Genomic DNA, 27,294 nt, shown 5'->3' on the forward strand with positions numbered 1-27,294 from the left:
TTTAAAGATAGCGTAAAATATTTTCGTTTCGACGTCTTCAACTGTCTTTTGAGTGTACTGCAAATACAATAGCAATAATTCTTGTATTTCACCAGAACATGTGTGTGCTACTGCTGTTTCTAAACCTATTTATGCTCTTAAGATTATTTTATTATATTTTCAATATGTATATAAATGTCATGTCCACGTGATTGTGACACATGTGTGACACCTTGTGAAACTTAAAATGACAAAGAAAAGGTTGTACGTAGGCCGTTAAATTAAGGCTATGGTTATGTAACTAAAACTTTTTTAGTTCAATCTTAACCATAGAAGGTAGGATCATATAGAAGTGGCCTACCGCGTGCGCCCGTGAGGGACAGAACATATGCAATGCGACAATATTGGGCGAGTAGATTTGAAGCCCACCATAAACCATACAAATTTACGGTGGTGAATTTGACAAGACGATTTTTTTATTTTTATAATTACAAATTATATTACCTAAAACTAAAGCTTACAAATAAAAATAGAAATTATAAATTAAAAAAAATAATAATTAAACGGCTCCCTGCCGTTCCCGGTACAAAGGTGCCCATGATAACAATGATATCCGCGATCCCGGGCAAGCTCAGTTCTCAACGAGTTTCGTTCGGAGAAGGTCCTGAACTCACTGCACCTTAATCTTCTTTAAACATTACTCAATCCAGCGGAGCGGAGAACAAATGTCGATTACAATCAGTGCTATTGGTTGATTCCCGCACGTCTCCTCTCATCTCCGCTTGGAAAGGTAGCCTTACACTGGCGCCCGATACCTTTATTTGCCCGAGCTCGCACAAGCAATGAGAATAATGTACTAAATAGGTGGTTATTTTAAATCGCTCGGTTATGTCGTTCGTGGCGGTACTATTCAAGTATTACCTATTTCGGTAATCGGCTTGAATAAAAGAAATACAAAGCTTAAGGCGGTTCCCTGAGCCAGAAGGCGAAAAATCACCTTATATGATCATGTTTTTCTAAGAGGCGTTGATATTCGTAGACGTAGAAAAAATATATGTAGTTCTTGACTATATTATCTTTAATATCATAGCTTCCGATACACGAATTATGACACTTCGCTTTAATTTATTCCCAAAGTAACCTCTAACTCGGACTTTTAAACCAACTTTACTCGGTGATTAATTATGTGATACTATAAACAAAAAAAGAAGAAAAAACAATCTTCACTTAAATAGTAATTTCATAGCTTTCGAATTTCGATATTGTAAGGTAACGTTTTTAAAATAAATAAAAATCGACAAAATTCGATCAAAATTGACACTTGGCGCGCATGATCTTTCCCGTTCTTTCTTGCGAAATGTGACAGTGACAGCGGCAAACCGATGGAACGGCCTTCATAGGCGTCATAAACTTAGCAAGTTTTTTAGAACTGCGAGGCCGTTTAACCATCGAGAGCTATCGAATTTTCTTTGAGCTTACCGGCCGATCATTTCTCTCACCGTTATCGAGTCCCCAAACAGTGAAATCCTAGTCTAGTTAAGTAAGATTTAATAATTAATTATTGTTGACATTTACGCATTAATACTAATTTATTAATTTTTAATTTTTATCTCATTTATTAATTTCACATCTCGGGTTAGGTTATTTATAATATGAATATAAAAGAAAGATTTTTTTATTTTGTATTTTAATTTTGTTTTGATTGTAATGTATTGTATCGTTTAAGTATATAACTGTGTGTCTCAATGTTTTTTTTTTTAATTATTATGGCCAATGATATTTGATTTATTATTTTAAAATAATTAAAGTGGTGGCTGAGACATCAACTTTGCCCGAGCTCGCACAAGCAATGAGAATAATGCACTGGCTATTTTTAATTCGCGTGACAATTTTGTCGTCCGCGGCTGAATAGAATAGTAGCCGCTAATTCACGTCTGGCAGGCGCTGAGCTAATCTTACTGCTCCGAAAATGGATTTGTAGTACGATACTGTTTAAGAGTCCCCGGCAAGCTCGGCCGAATTTCAGCTTCACATACAAACGGAGTTTCGTTCTCATTTTAAAACTACGTGTTTGATTGTAATGAAACTTTGCACATATAACGACACGAGGTATATCTAGGCCTGTTATTAGCTTATATGGCTCTAGTAACAAACAAAATAAAGCAAAAACAAGTTTTGTATAAAAAATTTAAATTTGCTGTATTTTTTTACTATTGTATCTGAAGTTACATAAACTAATTCCAGACATAGATATACCTTATCCTATTGTAAGTACAAAGATTCAGAGCAATCCAGCTAGTCGTTTTAAAATGAGAGCGGAACTACGTTTGTATGGAGAACCGAGCTTGCCGGGGACTCTTAAGGCAGTACTTAAACTGTATACTATATGTCTTATAAGTACGTTTTTTTTTTTAAATAACGTGCAAAGGAGCAGTTAGGAAGCGGTCATCATCGCCCATGGATATAAGCAACATCAGACGAGCCACATTCATTGCTGGAGTATTCCGTGAAATTGTGTACCGTTGTCCTGTACAAACGTGAATTTTCTGAAGATTTGCCAATGTCCAGAAAAATAATCATCGGCTTTAAATGCTTAAAAAAGTTCTACCACACGAAATATAAAATCTTTTTACAAACAAGTGCGAGTCGGCCTTTTGCACGAAGGGTTCCGTAGCATTACGCAAAAACGGCAAAAAAATCACGTTTGTTGTATGGCTACTGTCTAGCTATCACGGTTCATGAGTTACAGCCTGGTGACAAACAGACGGACAGGCGGACAGCGGAGTCTTAGTAATAGGGTCCCGTTTTTACCCTTTGGGTACGGAACCCTGAAAAAAAAAGAAAACCGACTAAGGATAAATTAAAATATTAACCTGTATATGCATATGCGTTACTGTGTGTGTTCTCGTGATCAAATGAGGACATTGCTTTTATACATTCGTAAAACTTTAATTACATTGACCAGCCTTGACTTGTAACGGGGTCACGAAACATAATACCTAAATAACGTGTTTTTATGGTATTATAAACAGGGTACCAAGTCGTTAGTATTTCGTTTATAGTAGTCGTTAGTAAAATGTATTATAGTCTGCATCTTCTGAAATGATTATTACGTCTAAGACCCTAATTTGTTAAACAAAAGCCATAAAGCCACTATAAAGCAGCGGTTCTCAAACTTATTTGGTGACGGAACTTTTTTGGAAATATATGACATATATATACTTACTTTACTCGTTGTATTTGACGAAGCCACAAATAAAAATATTACGTTCGTCACTGTGGACCAGAACTGTCACTGTGAACTGGTTTTTTTCTTAATATTACAAGTATTCTCGCGGAGCCCCGACAGAGGCTTTGCGGAGCCCTAGAGTTCTCAGCTCCATTTATTACTTATGAATGGAGCTGTGGGTATACTTTAATACTCTTTATGGTGGCAAAGCTGTAACAAATAAAATTATGAGATTTAAGCAATAATAACGGTTTTTATAATGTCACTGAACTCCTAATCATTTCAAATATAGCTTGCCATTGGTACCAGTTAGTATTCTAAGGTTGCTTTTCTACTGATTCAGCGTCTTACGTAAGCGAACAACTCGCGAACGCGAAGCGAAGCAAGGCGGCGCGGCGGGCCTACGGCGTTCGCGTTCGCAACGAGATCGCCCACATAGGACACTTCTATAGGTATCGAAGGATTGATTATTGATTCACCCCGCGCCGCATCGCTTCGCTTCGCGTTTGCGTGTTATTCGCCTACGTTAAGGCGGCCTAAGTGGATAGAAAACGCCAATCGAAAGTTAACTAATGTATGAAAATAATCACGTGACTTTTTGTAGCGCATCCACATTTATTTCTCCTATATAATAATTGTATACTACTCGTAGTGTTAGTGTAAGGCCTGAGTGGACGCTCGAGTTGGGCGTGCGGCGGGGCGGGGCGTGCGGCGTGCATGTTAAACAAATGCAAACGTATAAGAGCGGCCTTAGTGCACGCTGCTCAAATCACTTGTGAGTCTGACGTCACGCTGCACGCCCCGCCGAACGCTCCGCTTCGAGCGTCCACTCAGGCCTTACACTTAGACTTGTACTTATATTTCGTTTTTTTTTGGCATTTGAAAAAAGGTAAACAATCTTGACGTGTCTTTTTATTGAAAAATATTGTAAAACGCTTTAAAAAAATAGTTTATATTACTTATGAACGCTAAAGAATGTAAAAGATCGTATATGATTTGTAATTGTAACATATTTTATGTGATTTATTTTTCAGAAGTAATTTTTAATAAAAAGACATTAAGATCGCTTACCTTCTTCCTAATACTAAAAAAACGAGCTTATAACTGAAGACGAAAATACAAACATCTAACTTTTCAGAATAACTCTGCTGAAAATACCCCCCTACTCCCGCCCGCCCCTATCGATCTGCGTACAATTCTAGAGATGCACCTCGACATTCGTATTTCTATCGGTGCATCTCAAATTCATTTTTACATCTACTTCAGAAAACCGTACGACGCCTGCTCGTTTTCTTGGAATATCAACATTATACTTAAACGTTTACAGTTCTTTTCGCATTGTCATTTTTAAAACAAATATAACTTTGCTGAAGTTACCATTTCGAATAACCTTCGCTGCGTCTTCGAAATCTTTAAATTTGAGCTTTATATGTACCAGTCAAGGTTGATTTTGCAACGTCAGCATTAAGAAGAGATGCAGTAGATTTGATATTATATTACTAGCGGGTCTCATTTGTTTTTCATAACCTTGGTTTATCAGTTGGTCGTATATTCGGAAATTATTCCAAAGATAGGGAAATATGAAAATGGATACTGGTTGTAAGCCACGGGGTAACTGGGTTATTTCTTTTATTTAAGTTTTATAAGACGAAGATGGCGGGACGACCTAGACACCTTTCTCAACAACTGGCCGGAGGAGGCACTATATCGGGAGTCATGGAAGACAAGAGGAGAGGCCTTTGCCCAGCCGGGCTAGCACATGATTGGCGCGAGAGTATCTCGCCGCGACATAGACTACCCGTCCCCCTTTCATTCATACAGTTAGTAAAAGACGGGTAGTCTATCTCGCGGCGAGATACTGTCGCGTCAATCATGTGCTCGGCGCCCTGCAGTGGGACACCAAACACCATAATAGGTTAGTAAAAAAAGACATTTATGTTTAGCCATACAAAAAATAATAAAAAATTAGGTGGTACGTTAGGTCAGTGTTTTTAAAACTTTTCTATGATGTGACCCTCTTAGCATGAAAAAACATTCACGAAACCCCTTGGCATGTAAAAAAATCAATGTAAATTCCCTACCCCCAATACTGTTAGGGGTTATTTAAATTTCACACATGTCATGATTGTCGAGTTGGTCGAGTTGTGTGGTGTCTGATCTTTCATCAAGAGTCAAACCGAGAGAAAATGGCAATTGAGTGAGATTTTTTTATACTAAGTCGGTGGCAAACAAGCATACGCCCCACCTGATGTTAAGCAGTCTCGGTAGCCTATGTACACATGCAACTCCAGAGGAGCTACATACGCGTTGCCGACTCTTATCACCCCGCACCCTCGTTGAGCTCTGACAAATATCTGTTATTTTTCAAAAATGTTTCTCACACGCCAATGTTAGTTGCTGGCCTTTGAAATCGAGTTCCATGGACGCCAGGCTTCACTGTTGCAAAACGGGTCGGTAAGCATTGGCAATGTGAGCCCTGAAATATTCAGCCGGAGTACGGGCAGCGGATGCACGAGTCTGGCGACTTCCGATTCGATATCGGCCGAAATAACTGCCGATTTGGCTCTTTTGCGATGATTGGCCGGTTTTAAACGGTTTCAAAAAGGAATGTGGTCGTGAGTCAGCGAATATAGTGAATTAGTAATGGTCTATTGCAAATTTTTTCTTTGTATGAAATGCATGCTGCTGTGTTTACCTTTAAGTGATTGTTACACTTAGAATATCACTCAAAGTGCTTGTATGTATTCATTCTTTCTTTGTAGAAACAATTGTTGGTGAACCGAAAAAAAAAATATTGTGTCTGTCTGTAGCAAACTTTGCACTGACTTTATCAGTTTCCATTAACCATAAAGTTAATAATACACATATATAATGGCGTGCTTTAAATCTCGACTTTATTTTAATTGTACTATGGTTATAAAATCACCGTAATTTGAAATGGATAATTTTTTTTTTTGCAACATGTAAATGAAAAAATGTTACACTGCATGTACAAAAAATAAAAGGTTTGTTTAATCTATTTTTTTAATTTAATGGTTATAAACCAATTGGATTAAAATCATCTATCAGTCAAAAACTAGCTGTAAGTCCCGTAAGAAACTAACATTTTGAGCACCATTCGTCATTCGTCATATCAAAACACATCACTTATACGCCAACATCATTGGTACAAACTAGAAAATATAATTCCTTATTGGGAGAGAAAATTATTTTAATTTATTTTTAATATTTTTTTGTATGTAATGATAAGAAGATAAGCATAATTTTGACATTGATACAAATTTATAGTGTAATTTTTATTCTGAAATAAATAAATCTAATCTAATCTAGTGTAAATAAGCATATCGGCGCTATCGACATGACTAATCACAACACCCTCAGTTCTCGGCGTCCAAATGGTTAGGTCAAAAAGTAATGTCTTATATAGAGCAATCATATTCATAAGTTTGAGTACCACTAGCTTTCTTAACGTCAACGGGGCCAGTTGACACAGTGAAACGCTTGTACCGAGTGTAAAATAAACAGCATTGATATATTTACCGGCCACTGCGACGGACTGCTTTGATTACTTTTGTGAAATGGCTAATAGGAAATTTTTATTACCTTTTGGAATCTTAAATTCTTTAATAAAAGAGTTGTCATACTTATAGCGCTACATAAAAATGGGAGTTAGCGAACCACAGATCTACACGGCTACCACGAGTTCGCATTTGACATTTACGTAAGTGACTGCGTGAACTCGATCGCATTCCCTCTCTATCGTACTAAAGCATCAGTGCGAGCGAGATGGAGTTCGATCGAGTTTACGCAGTCGCTAACGCAAACGTCAAGTGTCAACTCGTGGTTCGGCTACTACAATGAAGCGTAATCTATCTAGATCTGTGATATAATATAAACATTGCTTTTGAAAGTGTGAAGGTCTACTTTGAAAGTGTGAAGGTCTACTTTGAAAGTGTGAAGGTCTACTTTGACAGCGTGAAATCATTTGTGCCATTTCACTTATTTCCAAGCAAAAAGTCCCACTTTGTCGCTTGCCATAAGGAGGCTCTCACAGGTTATTCATATAAAGATACAAGCAAATCTCTTCTTTATGGTAAACGACAAAGTGGGACCTTTGACTAGACTTCGACACATTTTTAATTAAATGTGACAAAAAAATATCAAAGATGTGAGTAATGGCGCAAGCTTCAAAAGTGCAATGCTGCCCAAAACAAACTGTGCCCGATTAACCCTTAGGACGCCAAAAACACGGAAATCCGTTGCGATTAGTCGTGCCAAGGACGCTTATAAGTATCGCTGTAATACTTATAAGCGCCCTTGGCACGACAAGCCAAGGACGGCCAAGGACGCTTATAAGTATCGCTGTAATACTTATAAGCGCCCTTGGCACGACAAGCCAAGGACGGCCAAGGACGCTTATAAGTATCGCTGTAATACTTATAAGCGCCCTTGGCACGACAAGCCAAGGACGGCCAAGGACGCTTATAAGTATTACAGCGTACCGTACGTTGTCAATGTAACCTTCATACTTTTAGATAAAGTTCATATTTGCTCGCTCATTCCCATGATTTTGGCATGTGAGTGACATTTTGAATAATGTATGCAGGGTGCAAGGCATTCAGACAGTTAAGAACTGGGTTCATAGATTATACTTCTATACTTCATGATTGGGTTATTAGTAATTTATAGTTGGTCAAGTAAATAAGAACAAAAAAAACTACACTCATCCCCTTCTTCTGGGCGCCAGCACCAGTGCAAGACAAAAACAGTATGACTCTCTGCGTCTACGCCCGAAATGAGACAGTCCCTTGACAAACTATAAGTGCCAATGTCAATAAATCGCTGTCAAAAGAGTTTCTCTTTCCTCCATTTTCCTCAATAAGTTATAAATGAATATTCCATTATCCATTTAGTGGAAGTAATTAAACGGAACGCGGCAGCCATCGCGCGCAGTGACCGCTAAATATTAAATGCTAGTTTTTTCCAGTAGCTATTTGCACTGCAACAGGCATCGTTCTGAACTAACAGAGCAACGTCATTTGATTGTAAACCTTATTTCCATGTAGTAAGGTTTACAAATGGTTAGTAATCTGTAAGAGGCGTGTACGTTGACATCTGACAACTTATTTCAGCGCACTATGTTAACCCTTTAAACGCCATACACCAAGATCATACAACCTTTTGAATGCCATCTGTCAAACCAAAGATCGTCATGCACACGCCAATATCCAAAGAGTAAAGTAAGTATATAGGTACCAATATCTGGTATAAGCTAGCAAATATAAACCGTATTGGAAAATTTTAAGGTTACTTTCACAACGTACGTCATAGTAATAGTAATAGCACTTATAAGCGTTCTTGGCGCCACGGGCACGACTTCTTACGACGCGACGTCTTCAAAGGTTCTTGGCGTGCTTTGCATGGTTATCTAAAAGCATGAATTTACATTGACATTTATACCTTAACACTCAAAAGCGTTCTTGGCGCACCACTATACTCGCGACGACAGCGTTATTTGCGTTGAACGCATTCACTGCCGGCAACGCATATTTGCGTTATTTTCAACCGTTATTCTTATAGTAGAGTTGCGTTTTTGTTTTAAGTATGATGGCAAGATTGGCAAGTATGTTACCGCTACGCACTAAAAGTTTAAAGGATAAGTCCTAGTCTAGTTAGCGCTACTTGCACCATCCCACTAACCCGGGGTTAACCGGTTAAATCGTTAACCCAGTGTCAAATTGTACCGGTAACCATAGTCACTCCAGGTTTAACCGGTTAACCCCGGGTTAGTAAGATGATGCAAGTGGGCCTTAGTAGTTAACGGTACATTGACATTTGACATGCAACTGTCAAATATTAAGGCCCACTAAGCTCCACTTGCACCATCCCACTAACCCGAGATTAACCGGTTAATCCTTTAACCCGGTGTCAAATTGTACTGGTAATCATGGTAACTCCAGGTTTAACCGGTTAACCCCGCGTTAGTGAATGGTGCAAGGTGGTGGTAGTGGTTAGTCTTAAGTAGTGAATAAAACCTAGTAATATTTATTTCAAAAAATATAATCCGAAGTAAACCATAAAATAAACGTAAAATAAAACACAAATGCAAACTTATAAAAGCCTAGTCTCCTTCGTCTCCGCCCTCTTCTTCCTCGTCAAACTCGCCTTCCTCCTCAGCCGTGGCGTCCTGGTACTGCTGGTACTCCGACACCAGGTCGTTCATGTTGCTCTCGGCCTCGGTGAACTCCATCTCGTCCATACCCTCTCCAGTGTACCAGTGCAGGAACGCCTTACGTCTGAACATAGCTGTAAACTGCTCAGATATACGCTTGAACAACTCCTGGATGGCTGTGGAGTTACCAATGAAAGTAGCAGACATCTTTAGACCACGCGGCGGGATGTCGCAGACGGCTGTCTTCACGTTATTCGGAATCCATTCCACAAAGTAGGAAGAGTTCTTGTTCTGTATGTTCATCATCTGCTCGTCTACTTCTTTCATTGACATGCGGCCTCTGAACACGGCCGCCACAGTCAAGTATCTCCCGTGACGAGGATCACACGCCGCCATCATGTTCTTAGCATCAAACATCTGCTGAGTCAGCTCAGGCACCGTCAGGGCTCTGTACTGCTGACTGCCTCTCGACGTCAACGGCGCAAAGCCGGGAATGAAGAAATGCAGACGAGGGAACGGCACCATGTTCACAGCCAATTTCCTCAAGTCTGCGTTCAGTTGGCCAGGGAATCTCAAGCAGGTAGTCACACCGGACATTGTCGCAGATACCAGATGGTTCAGATCTCCGTAGGTTGGCGTGGTGAGCTTCAGAGTTCTGAAGCAAATGTCGTATAAGGCCTCATTGTCGATGCAGTACGATTCATCAGTATTTTCAACTAGCTGATGGACGGATAAGGTGGCATTGTAAGGTTCAACTACAGTGTCAGATACTTTGGGCGAGGGCACGACGCTGAAAGTGTTCATGATGCGATCGGGGTACTCCTCTCTGATCTTGGAAATCAAAAGTGTTCCTAATCCGGCTCCGGTACCGCCGCCGAGTGAATGCGTCAATTGGAATCCCTGTAGACAGTCGCAACCTTCGGCCTCTTTCCTGACGACGTCTAAGACTGAGTCTACGAGCTCGGCGCCTTCGGTGTAGTGTCCTTTCGCCCAGTTGTTGCCAGCGCCCGACTGTCCGAAGACGAAGTTGTCCGGCCGAAAGATCTGTCCGAAGGGCCCGGAACGCACGGAGTCCATGGTGCCGGGCTCGAGGTCCACCAAGATAGCGCGCGGAACGTACTTGCCGCCGGTGGCCTCGTTGTAGTAGACATTGATGCGCTCGAGCTGCAGGTCGGAGTCGCCGTGGTACGTGCCTGTTGGGTCGATGCCATGCTCGTCTGATATCACTTCCCAGAACTGAAAGAGAGTTGCTTTTTAGGATGCGTTTTAACTGTACCAGGCTTCATTCATAGTTCACTTCCCTCCCATTGTTTCCTCTTAGGTCAACTCAAAGGGGTCGTTTGACCGCATGCCACTTAAAATGTGTATTTTATTATTAATAATAAGATACAACTTTTGACATTAACCGACATATCGTTATACGGATAGTAAATTCGGGGGCCTGTGTTTAACCTAAAGGCACGCTAAATTCCTAAATTAAATGCCCTAAGGGACTCCATATGGCGAAGCCTAAAATTCTTGACATTTATCAAGATTGAAGGTAATTTAATCCTAAGATTCCTTAAAGAGCTCGGAACTAATATACTGAGCTTTTGAAAATTATTAATAAAATAAATGACTTATTTAAAAATAAGCCGGGACAAACGTTAGGAAGAATAAGAAGAGACTTAAAATAAATACAGGCAATAATTAAACTTGTCTTGCCATTTAAACCTACCTTACAGCGAAATTAAATTACACACAATACTTTTAAATATTACCAAAAATATCCTTACCTTCGCACCAATCTGGTTTCCACACTGCCCCGCCTGTATGTGTACGATTTCCCTCATTTTTATTTAACTAATTTGAACACTTATTTATTATTTATTTTATTAGCTTCTCTTGAAGCCGACCTAAGTTGCCTTATTGCCACCAACTAGACTGACCCAAAACAATCGAGTGGCATTCGAACTGAAATTCGAACGGCAGTGATAGTGATTTGAAATTTTTTGACATAATTTGCGGCCTGGCGCTTTTTATTTGTACTTAGGTACAAACTTTTTGGACTTTGATGACTTGCGTATTTTAAAGGGCATAATATTTAGCAAAAGAAAAATAGCATTATTAACAAATTTAAAGCAACAGTTGAAAGGCACTCGTAATACTATATAACCTCTTTTTTATATAACCTTAAGAACTGATTAAAAAAATTTAATCAACGTCAAAAAAGCGGAATGTCAAATGTGTTTATTTATAAATTTTCGCTTAAAACTTTCGTTCAAGTTTGTTAATAAGTGAAAATATGTGTCGGAATGTCGGGATTGTGTTATAAAAAAGATGAATCGTCGAGTTTAAGTGTGTACGTAACAGTCACCAAGCAGTTGAAAATTATACAGTAGCCCAGTAGGTACAGTAAAGAAAATCGTTCAGATGTATCCGTTTGTGTACTACACGATGGTGTGTTAAATTTATTTGGATTATGTATCTACTTATATCGATGTCATATGGTCCAAACAATGAAGTAAGCTTAACCTACAGTTCAAGAAAGCTTGTTGTTCTATAAATCAGAATGGTTGCAAGGTAAAAATGAAAAAAATATTCTTTCCAAAATTCAGTATTACGAATGGCAGGGCGACTGGGAAGGTGTGCGGCAGACATAATACTAACATGCTAGTCACAACCATAACTAGTTCGAGTTCTAGCTCTAACTATACAGATTTTAACTTTCAAACTGAAGAGTGTAGTATATCTCACTGGTGTGGAATGCCTCTCTTTCCCCCTTTTTCCTTTTTAAATTTTTGCGCAGTCTCCATGGTCAGCAAGACTTAAGTCGAGTTCTCTCCATCGTTATCAAGGTATGCCGGGATGTTGGATTCGGTCTCGTGGGACCCACTTGGTGGGCCTAGCCCTTAAGACCTCCGACATATGATAGAAATGCCCAGCCTAGGCCCATTTATAGTGTTGTTAGTGATATATTTTAAATATTACAAATTTAATTTTCTCCTCTGATACATGGTACAATTGTGCAGCCCCATTTTAACTTGGGTGTTGTTAGTGATATAATATTACCAATTTAATTTTCTCGTATTATTGAAGGAAAACAACTGCCTCGGGTTGCCCCTTCAAAAGCAAACGAGAAAAACGACGATCAAACGGTAAGTGGTATTTATACATTTTATTTCTATAAACCTAACACAACTACTCGTAGGTACTGCAATTGCGTAAAACGAGGAGTTTGGAAATGGACTTATACACATTACACTGATACCTACATTTAAAATATTTTATTAGTTTACCTCCTGTTTAACAATATACACATATAATCGAATTTAAACTGTTGTGAGACATACTAACAACTAACAACATGTCGCGCGACTCGCGCGCGACGCGCGAGTGACTAAAACAAGTGTCTAAACCGTGAAATTATTTAATATACCCGTATATAAAATAATACCGCCGTTTAGCCAAAATATTTTTCGCCAAATTTCACTTCCCAACAAACTTATGGCATCAGTTTCATTTCCCAAATGAAATTTTAGCAAGTTTTTTACATCGCAACCATTTCATTTCCCAACCCCATACTTGCGAAATGAAAATGACGTACTAGGTTGGGTTAGGTTAGGAATTTGATTTGTTCCCAAACTTGTTATTACTACCGTTATGTTTAATAAAATCCCTGTTTTATATAAACATATTGAATTTCATACCAAGTAGAAAATCATCCTGTAATTTTGTTATTATGCTTTAAACTATGTTTTGTATCAATTAATTAAGTTGGACGTGATACTCGTATATGAAATCCAATTAGTTAATTGACATTTATTGACCATCAATGTAGTAACGTCGTACTAACTATATATGTATACCTCCCTCATAACCAGAGGTCGGTGGGGGTGTACCTTATAATTTGACATGCCTTACTTCATATTATAAGACAAACATATTATAAGACTGCGCAAAAATTTAATCGTTTGTCTTAATCTGTTATTTTGACTTATGTATTTGAAAGAAAGGGATAAAACACAAAAGAACTAATTGAGGCTTGTAAAGTTTTATGAATAAGGGGGTAAGAATGTTTCATTCTACTAGCAAACAAAGCACGTAAATCTTTTTTTAAGTGGAAACTTATTTAATAACTCTTTGGGTATTTAAAAATAACCAAAACATTATTTATCTTCAGAACGTTTTATGAATAGATGTCGTTAAGGCGCCCCAATCTCCTGCTGTAAAAACGGTCTGTCTAAAACCCGCTTAATTTTAATGCGCCTATTAATTTTAAGGCGCTCCGTACTGGGGTAATATTTAGAAGCTTTAGGGTTGCCAGCAACAAGTGTGTGTACGCTTATGTTCATACCGCTACTAAAGGTCACGATTGTACACTAAAGTAAAATAACATATTTTCTTAATATCAACTGTTTTTTTTAATAGAAAATACCACATACGTATTTGCAGCTTTGTAGCGAAATACCTGTGAAAATTTGAGGTTATGTTACGACTATTTCATTTAAAAGTTGTTATAATAAAATAGTTGTTATAGCATGCTATAGTACTAACGAGTTTCTGCAAAGGGATCGTTGCGCCCACTTATAAATGTTGTGCCATATTGTATGCCTACTGTTATTGTGTATAAGTCGTGTATAAAGTCTGTAAAATATAATAACTGTTGCTTCTGGTATACATGTAAATAAATATCCAGCACTTATTCATAAATTATACATACTTGCTTAAGTTGCTTCTTTGTCATAAGACATTGACGTGTAAACTTTATTAATGTATGTTTATAAATAAAAAGTCTGAATCTGAATAAGGAGGGATTTGTCTAGCACTCATGTTTCACTAAAAAAAGCTTAATAAAATAAGCTGTTCTAACGTAAGCCTAAAGAGCTCTAAAAGCTTTATTCATGTAATATTCTTGGAACAATGTATAACCTATAAGTAATAATACAAAATCTACCAACCATAGAACATTTCATGCAGAGACCACTATAAAACGGGTGTAAATCGGATTACAGGATTTAGCCCGAACAGTGAAAAATAAAGGATCAGCCGGTCTAACCTAGCCCGGCCGTTGACTCACAAAGCTCTATACCTAGTAACTTGTGTGCCCAATAAGAGCACTTTTATGATTTCCATTCGTAGGTATAGTGTAGCCGGGTTGAATTTAAACTGTTGTGAGACATACTAATAATATTAATTAGGTAGTCAATTACAACCAATATTATCGGCGAAACGAAATCCCACAGACTTTGCTGGTTCGGTCACCTCTTAAGAATGGGAGAGGATCGGGTTGTCAAAAGGGCGTACTTTGGAAGACCGACTGGTGGCCGCCCGGTAGGTCGGCCTAGATACCGCTGGGGAGACAGTGTAGAAGCGGATCTGCGGCAGCTTCAAGCCGAGAATTGGCAGGAAACGGCGCAGAATCGGGAAAAGTGGAGTGCTCTCGTTTCGGAGGCCAAGACCCTCTTTGGGTCGGTGAGCCATATTAGTTAGTTAGTTAGTTCAATTATGCTAGACTCAAATTAGTCCAATTTGTGCAAAAGGTGGGATTTTTTCGATAGCGAATGTATGATAATTGTAAGGGGGAAATTCAAAGGGCTAGTGGGGGTAACGGCACCACTTTTCAGCCGGCATCATCGGGTTTCTAGGAGCGTAGGAACCCCACTACAAGGATCAGAAGTCAAACTGCAGTCCGCAATTTTTGCAAACGGAACTTCACTGAGAGCCTGGTCTGTAAAGTATATGTAGTATAGTCGATTTGAAATATGCTTAAATTTTTGTACCCTAGGTGAAATTTGTTATTCAATAGTTTTGAGTCCCGAATAAAGGTCCCATCTCTTAAGGGGGTGAAAAGGGGTAACCCCCAATTTTTATACTATGGCAATTTAGAATTTACTGTATAGAGTGTCCTTAAAACCAACGCCAAGACTTATAGAACAGATGATAAGGCTACAAGATTAAGCAAATTTACTCAATGAAAATATTATAAATCGGTAAGAGATTTTGTTTGATTGAAAAAGTTTGATACTATCCAGCCAATCTCAACTGAATTGTCAATAATTTGGTATCAAGTTATTTATTTACAATACTTACTCTTGGATATCTATTTATTTTTCTTTTATTAAATAAATCTTATAAAACATTTTTGATTAATGGTCTGTATTGAATGAAGTTTGGAGTTTCTTTGGAACCCTTTTTGTTCGAAGGGCACTAAGCAAGGATTTTAGCAATTCAATCCCTAATGGGGTTGCAATTTTTAGGGTTCCGTACCTCAAGAGAAAAAAACGGAATCCTTATAGGATCACTCGTGCGTCTGTCTGTCCGTCTGTCACAGCCCACTTTCTCTAAAACAACACCCAAAGACCACTTTGGCCCCCCTAAAGTGACAATTGTCATTAGCTTCGCAACATAGGTACTTATTTATTGGCGATATAATAAAGTTTTTTTTAATTAAAATGTTGGTGGCAAACAAGCACACCGCCCGTGCGATGGTAAGCGGTTACCGTAGCCTATGGAGGCCTGTGACGTCAGTAACAGTGACGTCGACAATTGTCGCACTTGTCACCGTGGTGAAACAGGGGCCAGCTGTTGTCCTCTACCGGTTGCATTGAAATTGAAATTTCCTAAGTATGAAAATATTGATAATTATATTGTTTTTTTGTCGATAATTTTTTTTATTCGAAATGGTCACAAGGTCTACAGGTCACAGATACTTTCGATATCGATATCGATATCTTGGAAATCGTTGCATGTCGATCCGTGACCCCCTACACGATACACGACCGTAACCTTGACATGATATTGCACGGCCAAAAATAAGGCTGTCGTAGGTCGCTCAGGGGGTGTTACATGTTACGAGGAAATTGGAAGATATATTGTAAAATCAGGTAACTTTAGTCCACAACTAACAACTATGGTCCAAATTCAAGTTTCAGTAAAATATGTATAAGTATTTTTTAAACTATGTTGAGTATATAGAAAGAGCATTAGTGTATATAAGCTCCGAAATAAATGTTATGGGTACAAATCATAAAGGCTCGTTAAGAATCAACGTTAAAAACTGGATCATTTGACGACCGGTCTGGCCTAGTGGGTAGTGACCCTGTCTGTGAAGCCGATGGTCCTGGGTTCGAATCCCGGTAAGGGCATTTATTTGTGTGATGAGGACAGATATTTGTTCCTGAGTCATGGGTGTTTTGTATGTATTTAATTATTGATATATTATATATATCGTTGTCTGAGTACCCATAACACAAGCCTCCTTGGGCTTACTGTGGGACTTAATCAATCTATGTTTGAAATAAGACAGTTCTTTGACAAACTCTTTACTTTGATAACGCACGACATCATAAGATTATACATATGACATATGATAAAGGTCAATGAAAGAAGGTTGACATATGCCTTTGCGGTTAGCATTGATTAGAGATGGGCCGAATATTCGGTAATTATTCGGTATTTGGCATATTTTTCAATGTTCGTATTCGGCCGAATAGGTCGGTTGTAACACTCTCCCACCACTCTCCCTAACTAACCCTAGTCAGCTAAACCTAGACTTGCCTAAAATACTAAAAATTCCAATAAGAAAATCTAAAATTCTAAAAAAACTTTAAAAATACCGCAATCCGTAACTACCTTTATTAATTATTATAAAATAATGTAAATAACCTAAATCAAATCTAAATATATAAGTTAATATCTTGAATTGGATCAGTAGATTGGCCAAATGATCGTCTTGTGTTTATGTAGAACCCTTCGTCATAACCGTTAATAGTAACCGAAATCCTTTTCGCATAATAGGAAAGAGTTATGAATAATACGCCTAAAAAATCCTAATAATGATAAATAATTAATAAAACGTGAATTATGCCAGTGTAAAATAAGTCAGAGTATTTAGAAAGATCATTGTAAGTTTAAATACAGTTTGTAAAACAAATGTAAAGTACATCTTAATCAAATGAAGTCTTATTTAAATTGCAATCAATAAATATTATGTAAAACATACTTCTATAAGTCTGTAGAATGTCATAGTTAAGTCTTCAATAATGTATGTCAAAATAAGTAAAGTCTGTCGAATGTAATAGTCAAATGGTCAAAGTACGATCACTAATAAATGTCACAATTTACAAATATTTTGTTTTTGGGGTATAGATGTCGCCCGCTCCGCCGCGACTATCCGTGGTCATCATCCAGTTGCTAGGGCAGACCCCCGCCCCAGTTCTGAAGGAACTATTATGTGGTCCTGAAGGGACATCTTTTCATAATGACAGGGCTACCTCGTCATTTGCCCTGAACATTATTTTATGACTTTTTCGTCATAAATGAGAGGACATCAAAGGGACAATTTAACATAACAAAATACTGGTAGTTAGAGCAGCTGTATTTAATCCACTCCAATTTCCCAGAATACTGTAATTTTGTAGTATATTTTAGTAGGTATTCAATGAAATAATATTAACCAAACTATAGTTGTAGTCATTTTGAATCACCTTTCGGACCAAAATAAACCACGATCTTGCTCTGCATCGATCTAGCTTGGGTAAATCACTCATTGATATATATATTTCGAATAATAAAGTTTTATGATAATATGACCTTGTATTTTAAGGTCGAATGTGAAAATTACAGATCTCTAGAACACAGAATGAAGTCGTCATACAGACTGCCAAGGGACAGGCAAAACAAATATTTCTTTTACAAACAAATTGATTCTACAATACTACATTATATTGTGGTTATTTGTTATGTTTTTCCCACAATATATTTTTCTACCAGTAGTGATGCAAAGGACCAAATTATATTCAAAGTCATAAATATGTCAAGTTTGTCAATAAGTCATAAATAAGTGTATGTAATACAATTCTAACAATCCCTAAACCCACACTACATACTAGCTACCGCTATTTAAATTTCACCCATAAACCCATAATTATACTCGTACTATGTAGTTTAAATAGCCATAAATATATCGGAAGCGAACCTAGCTAACTACAGTGAAGATCTAATGGCTTTGTTATATAAAAATTATAAACCTTGATCAATCCTACAATTCCCTAAACCATACAAATATAAACCCTAGCCCTAACAGTTAAACTAACCAACTAATCTATCGATATAATTGCAAACTAACATCCCGGGATGTACATTTAATTTACTCGCGTAATTTCTCGATGTGCAATGAGAAATTCCTAGGCTACAGCTAACTAAGACGAGTGGAGACACCTCGATTTAGAACTGACCCCCTATTTCTCCACGTGGACCAGCATCAGCGATAGGGTTTGGGACAGCCGATGTAGGTCGGGAAAAAGGTAATGGGATAGTTGGTCTAGAATCTGGCTTTTTTAAGAAGTCTAGGAGACAACCCAAATTGTCCAGACCCCAGGGGTTAGAACCTGTCCTTGTAAACCCAGGAACTGTCAGGGACCCACCTGAAATTATCAACCCAGCGCAGTAGGAGAATTAAGACTGTCGTTGTCACCGTAAGGTACCCGCCCTATCTCTCCATCTGCCCAGCACTGTACTGGATCGGAATTAGTTCTCTCTACCCCATAAGTTATTTAAGAAAGCTGTGAGATAAATTGCAAAACTAACTTTAAAATAATATATAAAGTACTCCAACCAAAATCATTCCAGAGCTAAATATCACTAAAATAATCCAGGTCAAAACACTATATATATTAAGCACAATTAAAACATAAATTAATAAATTGTACTATGAACCAAACATGACTTTACAACCTCTAATAATATATTGATTTGTAAGTAAAATTTCACCAATATATTTACTTACATTAGCACTTGTCTGGGCACAAATCAACAAACAACTAATAGTTACAATTCACTAAAAAGTTTATAAATGACACTATGAACAAAACAAACTTTACAATCTTATTAAATTTATTGATTTATAATTTAGACCTCACTAGTATTATATCAAACACTAGCGCTTGTTTAAACCACAAACCAATACAACAATTAAACCCACTAAATAAACACAATCTAAAATGCACTTCTCTAAAAATATTCAAGTTAAACCCCACAATAGATTACACCATATTATGCTCCAATCCGAACTCTACCAGCATCATAAGATACTAGCAAAATCTAGACCAGAACACAATATAGGTAACCTAAATAGACCTAACCTACACTAGAGAACTTCTTCCAACGCTCCGCGAATGGCCACGAGAAAACCCCGCAAAGGGGTTTTATGAAATCCCTACCCAGATCCCGATTTCCCCGCTCTAGCAAACTCCTTGCACCCCATTGGTAACACCTAAACCAATCCTGAATTTCATGATTCCGTACTATCCTATACAAATTACTCTTTATTTCCTAATTAACATAAGGTCCAAATTGACCTACTTAATGGGTGTAGCCAAAACTATTCCTTCTCGTCGGTGGGATGTCTTTAAAAAAAATATTCTAAACGTCTTTGTTTTTCTATATAGACACATATTGTAGGGATACGCCCTTTTTTAATTCTTAATAATATGGTTCAATTTTGCATATAATATTTTACAGTCATAACTTAACTTTTATCGTTAGCGTGAAATCCGAGTTGGTATTTTAAACAAACACTTGAAATTAATAACCAAACTAACTTTGCACAAAAATTTATAACGCAAAAAGCTTTATGACATTGAAATAAAGTTCAAATTATTTTAAAAATAAGTTTCTTAATATATTGGTTTACTATATCAGCTAAACTCTCCAAGTGGTGTATCTAGAATTTCAAATAGCAAGGTCCACTTAAGATATGAAAAGAAATATAGCTGTTTGAATTACCGTGAGACACAAGAATGGAATTTAACCGACTTAAAATAGAACAATATTATGTTTACATATAATGCTAACATGGAAAGGGAGCCTCTGACATGTTACACGGTTCGAACTGCCGAATATTTACCAAATATTTTTTTTATCAGGGCGTCCGCTAGTTAGTGCGGATGCACTTTGCGATTATGAGACGTTTCCGTTTCTTTTCATAAACATTCCTGGTCCGTCGGTAGGAGAAGGGTCAAAAACACGTTATGGGTGCAGGCCGCGGACCTGAATGAACTTGTTTTCAGCGTTTTAGGCAGTTTTAGCCCAAGCGAAAATTCGATTCGGTATGAGCTGAACCGAATATTCGGCCGAATATTCGTATTCGGCAAAGTCCATACTCAGCCCATCTCTAGCATTGATCTTAAGGATGAACATGCCAGAGGCTTTTCCGCTCCGTTAGTCGTCAACTCACATTTGCGGAAAATAGAGTTCTTTGATTACTTTCTAACTTAGTTTTTATTTAAAGTTTACTCTTTATTGTTAGTGTAGACAATCGTGAGTTTATACTTACTGTACATTCTGATAGATGAGTCAAATTCATATTCATTCAATCATTGCTTTGTGTGTACAAAAAGATCTTATAAAAAATAAAAAATATTTCCTGAAATCCTGACCTGTCTTAAAAACCCATATTTTACCACATTACAAAAATATAAAATAAAAATGAAAAATATAAAATAACATTGATAAATATTATCTTATGATTATCAATTAAGATCAGGTAACTTACGCACAACTGCGTACACTTACACACTGGTACGTATACTTAGACACACTTGTGCGTACACTTAAACACACAGCGTGTAATCTTTGCTTTTAGAACGCGCCCCGCATCGACCTCGACGAAACCGAGAAAATTAAGAAGTGGAGAGTGCATTTTCGAAATCACCCTATTGCCATATATGATGGGAAATTATGGGTGATTTTCGGAATCACTTGAAATTCAGAAGTACTTATATAGATTTATCCGAATATAATTGTAATGTATGAGTGTGTAGATACCGTAGTCTAGGGATCACCAATGAGTTTCTTCAGGGATCCGGTTTTTAAAATAAAATTACCATCGCGGTCTGTTTCTACTTGAGTTTATTAAATAACCAAATGTGACATTTACAACCAAAAGGTACCACATTGTCGCTTGTCAATAAGGTTGATTTTCAGTTGAAGCTATATGGAAATAGCGCCTTATTGACAACCGACAATAAGTACCCTTTTGATTGAGAATGGCACAAATGTACAGCACAGAATAGGTCGGCGGGTCGGATCCGGACCGCGGTCCGCCATTTGGTGACCCCTGCCGTAGCCGTAGCTGCAAAACGCATTTGTTTTGTAGCCTTTTAGACAATATACCAATAGTTCAGCGCCGAGCTGTATCATATTCATCGCAGACATTAATAGTCTGGACGTACCTTGCCTTCAACCTGTACTCAAGATTACGTAATACTAATAATGTTATATAACGGAGGCAATTACGATACCGTCGGGTAGCCAATAACATAGATCCATGACTACCTCTCCCAGACTTCGCGTTATAAAGAGTTTACGAAAACTAATGTTAAGTTAATGGGTGTATTTATTTTAATGTATAGTATAATTTATTTTAATTTAATTGTATTAATTTAATTTAATTTAAGTCCCCGGCAAACTCGATTCTCCATACAAACGTAGTTACGCTCTCATTTTAAAACGACCAGCTAGCTTGCTTTGAAACTTTGTACTTACAATAGGATTAGGTATATCTAGGCGTGTAATTAGTTTTTGCAGCTTCAGATACCATAGTAAAAAAAAACAGCGAAATTTAGTTATTCATACAAAACTTGTTTTTGCTCTATTTACTTTGTTTTATATACTAGAGCTATATAAACTAATTACAGACCTAGACATACCTCATGTCATTGTATGTGCAAAGTTTTATTTCAATCCAACACGTAGTTATAAAATGAGAACGAAAGTCCATTTGTATGGGAAGGTGAAAATCAGCCGAGCTTGCCGGAAGCTCTTAAACGGGTAAACCGATTTGGAAACGGTTTTTTATTTGAAAGCAGATTTTCTAGGGATGGTTCAGACATGTTTTATCAAAATCGGTAGGTATATTCCGGCCGCTGCTGGGAACCATCGCAAACGCGGACTTCTGGCTGAAGAATGTGGTATTACGGCGTTTCCGTGGAAATCTGCCGAATCTTACACCAAAGCGACGCAACAGAAAATTGCGTCACCGAAATGGTTTTTATTTAGCTTTTAAGATTTTTATTATTGCATGTAAGGTATGAACAGGTATATGGGCCTTAGTTGCCTGAAAATAAATGATATTTAATTTAATATTTAAGAGTAGGTATTAATCGTAATGCGCATATCAGTTGAAACATGGAAATTGCAGGGTTTCCCGCTTGCAGGGCTCCATGCTTTAAATAAACTAGTTACAGTGAAAAATAAAATACGGAGATGAAAATACAGATAATTGAAGTAACATATTCCTTAAACTAGTCTTATTAGCTTTAAAAAAATATTGGAAAAAGGTAAGTATTTGACCACAATCTCACCGATGGGAAGTGCCGATCGATGCAGTATCATTTAGTCTTACATGCTCCATCTAACAGTTAGTGATCTATGCCTAGATCCTAGGGTTACCGATCCAATAATATTAATGGACTCCGGACTAGCTATTTGATTTGATATGAAATGGCCGACAGAAAATATCCCAGTGGATTTAACTTGACTAAAATGGATGAAATGTTATTGTGGGAGCATTGTTTTGGAGATAATGTGGGTTTTTTAAAGTAGATTAGTAGATTATTTAGGGTTCCGTACCCAAAGAGTAAAAACGGAACCCTAAGTAAGACTCCACTGTCCGTCTGTCTGTCTATCTGTCTGTCACCATGCTGTATCTCATGAACCGTGATATCTAGACAATTAAAATTTTCACAGATGATGTATATCTGTTGCTGCTATAACAACAAATACTAAAAACAGAATAAAATAAATATTTAAGTGGAGCTTCCATACAACAAACGTGATATTTTTGCGTAATAGTACGGAACCCTTCGTGCACGAGTTGGACTCGCACTTGGCCGGTTTTTAATCCCAATAATAATTTTGTTTTTGAATACAGATGGACCTAAAGGATTCCCTCTGTGGCCTTAATCCATTATAAAACGAGACCTTGTGAAAAGGTCATGTGGCTGAGAGCAGGATGGGTATATGGTAAATAAGATGTGTGGGACAGAGACGGTAGACGTTGGCACATCATTTACACATCAGGTGACTGGCTTTGGCTAGGCTCGCTGACTTTCAGCTGGTAAATTGCGACGACGGGAATTATATAGAGTTATGTTTTTTTTTTACAATGAAGAGGTATAGGTGTGGCCATAGCTTTTTAATTTTTACCCATAATAATTAATCCAGTAGCCAAGATGAAAATCGTTGATAGGAAACGACAATCGAAGCCTAAAAATGTATGAAAATAGTCACGTGACAGTGACAGATTTTACGTACCCCCCGTAAACCTTAAGGTATCAGTCCGCCGGACGATATCAGCCTGTGTCAGTTAGAACAAATATTTGACAGTTCCGTACAACTGACAGGCCGATATATCGTCCGGCGGACTGGTAATCAGTGGGCCCCTTTGGTGGCGATGGATAGAACTACAGGCCGGAGCTTTTGGGTTTGCTTTTTCTTCGAAACAAGACGAAAATATTTCCCCGAAATAGGCAATCCGGTGGAAATAGAGTTCTATGGACGCCCAATCACAATAATATTATATGGTTTCTTTCAGTTTCTGTGATTACTGATGGGGCTTTAACTTTTGAAGGTTTTATTTCTTTGTTTTATTAAGGTAGCAATCCGATCGACGGTGAGGAAGTGAGTATATAGCGATCAACTATTTTTACACGTATGTTACTTGTAGCTCTGTAAATGTAAAGCCCGTGTGAGTAAAAGAGATGCATAATAGTGTTAGGACCGCCGGCAGCATGCTGTAGTAATTTAAATAAGTGTAAGAAAATGCCTATAAGTCCGTAAAACATAACATTTCGCTTTAAAGTCGTTAGGTACTCGTGACAAGCGCCTGATCGACGCGGGTCGGACAGCTGCCTTAGTTATTACTATGTTTTATCGAGCCAAATCAACAATCTATATTTTACAGTTTTTTTTAAATTATTAGTTAATCATGCCCAAATGCTTTTACTCGTAACTTCCTCTTCTTGTTTTTGTCCTTAAAAACAAATGTAAGCGTTGATAGCCTTTTTATAGATCTATAAAAACGTGACATAACCGAAACAACTCACTCTGTGTGAAGAACACCTCAGGCAAAACGGGGGAGATTTCAAAGCGGTATTAACAACTCTTTACATTCCCTAGGTACGGTGGTGCTCAAAAGGCATCTCTGAGCCTACGGACACTCATACACTATTCACAACCTCGCTATTTACTCGCTTCTAATCCCCGCAGAAATATCACTTTACTAACTTTGAACCAGAGATAATTACTTAATAAAGGCTCAATTACTATATGATTTAATACTACATGATTACAATGCATTTGATTTATTGTTATATAACTAGTTATATGTACACTTAGTTATGGTACTGTAAACTAACTAGTGACACGAAAATTTCCCTAGTAAACATTACGATGCTTATAACGGTGGTTGACCGTCTTTACAACTATCTCTCTCTGTCACCATATCACTTTACTAACTGTAAACTAACTAGGACACAAAAGTTTCCCTAGTAAACATTCATCTCCTAATCCCAAAGTAGCTCCTGAATTTGACACTGATAACGGTGGTTGACCGTCTTTACAACTAACATATCTCTATCACCATATCACTTTACTAACTGTAAACTAACTAGGGACACAAAAGTTTCCCAAAAGTTAGGGACATAAAAGTAAACATTCATTTCCAAGTCCCAAAGTAGCTCCTGAATTTGACACTGATAACGGTGGTTGACCGTCTTTCCAACTAACATATCTCTGTCATAATATCAATTTACTAACTGTAAACTAACTAGGGACACAAAAGTTTCCCAAAAGTTAGGGACATAAAAGTAAACATTCATTTCCTAGTCCCAAAGTAGCTCCTGAATTTGACACTGATAACGGTGGTTGACCGTCTTTCCAACTAACATCTCTTTACTAACTATAAACTAACTAGGGACACAAAAGTTTCCCAAAAGTTAGAGACATAAAAGTAAACATTCATTTCCTAGTCCCAAAGTAGCTCCTGAATTTGACACTGATAACGGTGGTTGACCGTCTTTACAACTAACATATCTCTGTCACCATATCACTTTACTAATTGTAAACTAACTAGGGACACAAAAGTTTCCCAAAAGTTAGGGACATAAAAGTAAACATTCATTTCCTAGTCCCAAAGTAGTTCCTGAATTTGACACTGATAACGGTGGTTGACCGTCTTTACAACTAACATATCTCTGTCACCATATCACTTTACTAACTGTAAACTAACTAGGGACACAAAAGTTTCTCCAGTAAATATTTACGACCGACCCGACTTGTGAAAGTTTTTACTTTTTTTGCGCTTTGACTTCTCGTTAAGATTTTTCTTGTGAGTTTCGGTGTAAGTTTACAACAATGGCGACGTGTTTTTAGTTAGTAGAAAAATTTATAGAGTTAGTTAAAGCACTAAAAGTCGTTTTTATATGGGAGGCATTTTTTTGACAAAAAGTCAAATTCACTAAAGTTAAAACACCTCAATCTGTATACAATTTGAAAAGTTTTAACTATTGTGAAAAATAATGTTATGAGGTATAAGTTGGCTTGTATAATTAAAAATAAAGTTTTTAATAGGAGAAATTGGTAAAGACTGTCAGAAGACCGCGTACAAAAAAATATAGGTACTGGAATTATATAATGGTCTAAATCACAGACAACCTATTGTTAAATTATGTTTGTAATTTTATTATGTATAATTGATAAAAAAAAGTGCTGCTTGATAATTGCACATTCATTTACAAGATTTACCATATCATGCATGCCCGGATTTTGTCCTGTACGGTCTTTATTCGCCTTATAAATGTATTGTAACTATGATGAGTAGAAATAGGCCCACAAAAAGGGGTTGACTAAGTTTAATAATATGTAGCTTTAAGTGGTATCTATTAATATGAGTACCGTTACGTTAAACATGCCCATAAACCGGATCAGATAAACGCTAATAAATCAAAAAATTACCGTTGCACGTTTTGATTGATTATCTTAATGATTGTTTTTGGGCCGATCGGTCGATAAGAGTTTAATGTGCCCATGGCGTGCTGTGACAAGTTGTTTTCGTAAGTTTTACAAAAAAGGGTTTGTGAGTGTTACAATAAATACTAGTAAACTCAAGAAGCGAGTATAGGTTTTACTAGAAAGGAGTATAACACAGCGTACTACGTAGGCGAACAACACTCGAACGCGTTGCGGTGCGACGTGAATCAATCCTTTGATACCTATAGAAGAAGTGTTCTACGTGGGCGATCTCGTTGCGGACGCGAACGCCGTGGGCCCACCGCGCCGCGCCGCGCCGCGTCGCGTTCGCGAGTTCTTCAAGTATAGGTAAATTCATAAGAGCTGGCGCGAGATTTATATTGAACTGTCAACATTTTTATAGAAAATACGTGCCAGGCTTTCGTGAATCGACCTATATATCGTTTTTTCCTAAAGTATTTTCCTTTACTTATGTACAGCCGGCTCTAGATTTAAGAGGAAAGGGGACGACCGCTTCTCCATACAAACATAGTTCGTCATTTTCCTCCCTGTATATTAAATTAACCATTGGGGATACCGCCGTTTAGCCAAAATATTTTTCGCCAAATTTCACTTCCCAACAAACTTATGGCATCAGTTTCATTTCCCAAATGAAATTTTAGCAAGTTTTTATTTCGCAACCATTGCATTTCGCAACCCCATAGTTGGGAAATGAAAATCACGTGCAAGGTTGGGTTAGGTTAGGTTGGATTAAGTAAAGTTGGGAAATGAAATTCGGCCAAATGAAACTTTGGCGAAAAGTTGGTTGCCAAGTGAAATTCTGCAATGCAATTTTCGGCGAATAGGCAGTAAACCCACGTTACCCCATTTGTTTGGTATTTTTCGTGTTTAGGGTTCCGTA

The 27,294-nt window shown here is 37.5% G+C and overlaps 2 protein-coding genes across 3 annotated transcripts in view; both read right to left on the reverse strand.

Moving 5' to 3' along the window:
- LOC134751391 (uncharacterized) overlaps positions 1-27,294 on the reverse strand; it is a 277,631-nt gene that overhangs the window by 81,453 nt on the left and 168,884 nt on the right. The window lies entirely within an intron of this gene.
- LOC134751556 (tubulin beta chain) lies at positions 9,253-11,320 on the reverse strand. Its single transcript, XM_063687010.1, has 2 exons — positions 11,156-11,320; positions 9,253-10,616 (listed from the first exon to the last, which is right to left on the reverse strand). Exons 1-2 carry the CDS (start codon positions 11,210-11,212, stop codon positions 9,330-9,332), a joined length of 1,344 nt encoding a protein of 447 aa, XP_063543080.1. The 5' UTR covers positions 11,213-11,320; the 3' UTR covers positions 9,253-9,329.

This window comes from Cydia strobilella, chromosome 22 (assembly GCF_947568885.1).
Source record: "Cydia strobilella chromosome 22, ilCydStro3.1, whole genome shotgun sequence".
Taxonomy (NCBI): domain Eukaryota; kingdom Metazoa; phylum Arthropoda; class Insecta; order Lepidoptera; family Tortricidae; genus Cydia; species Cydia strobilella.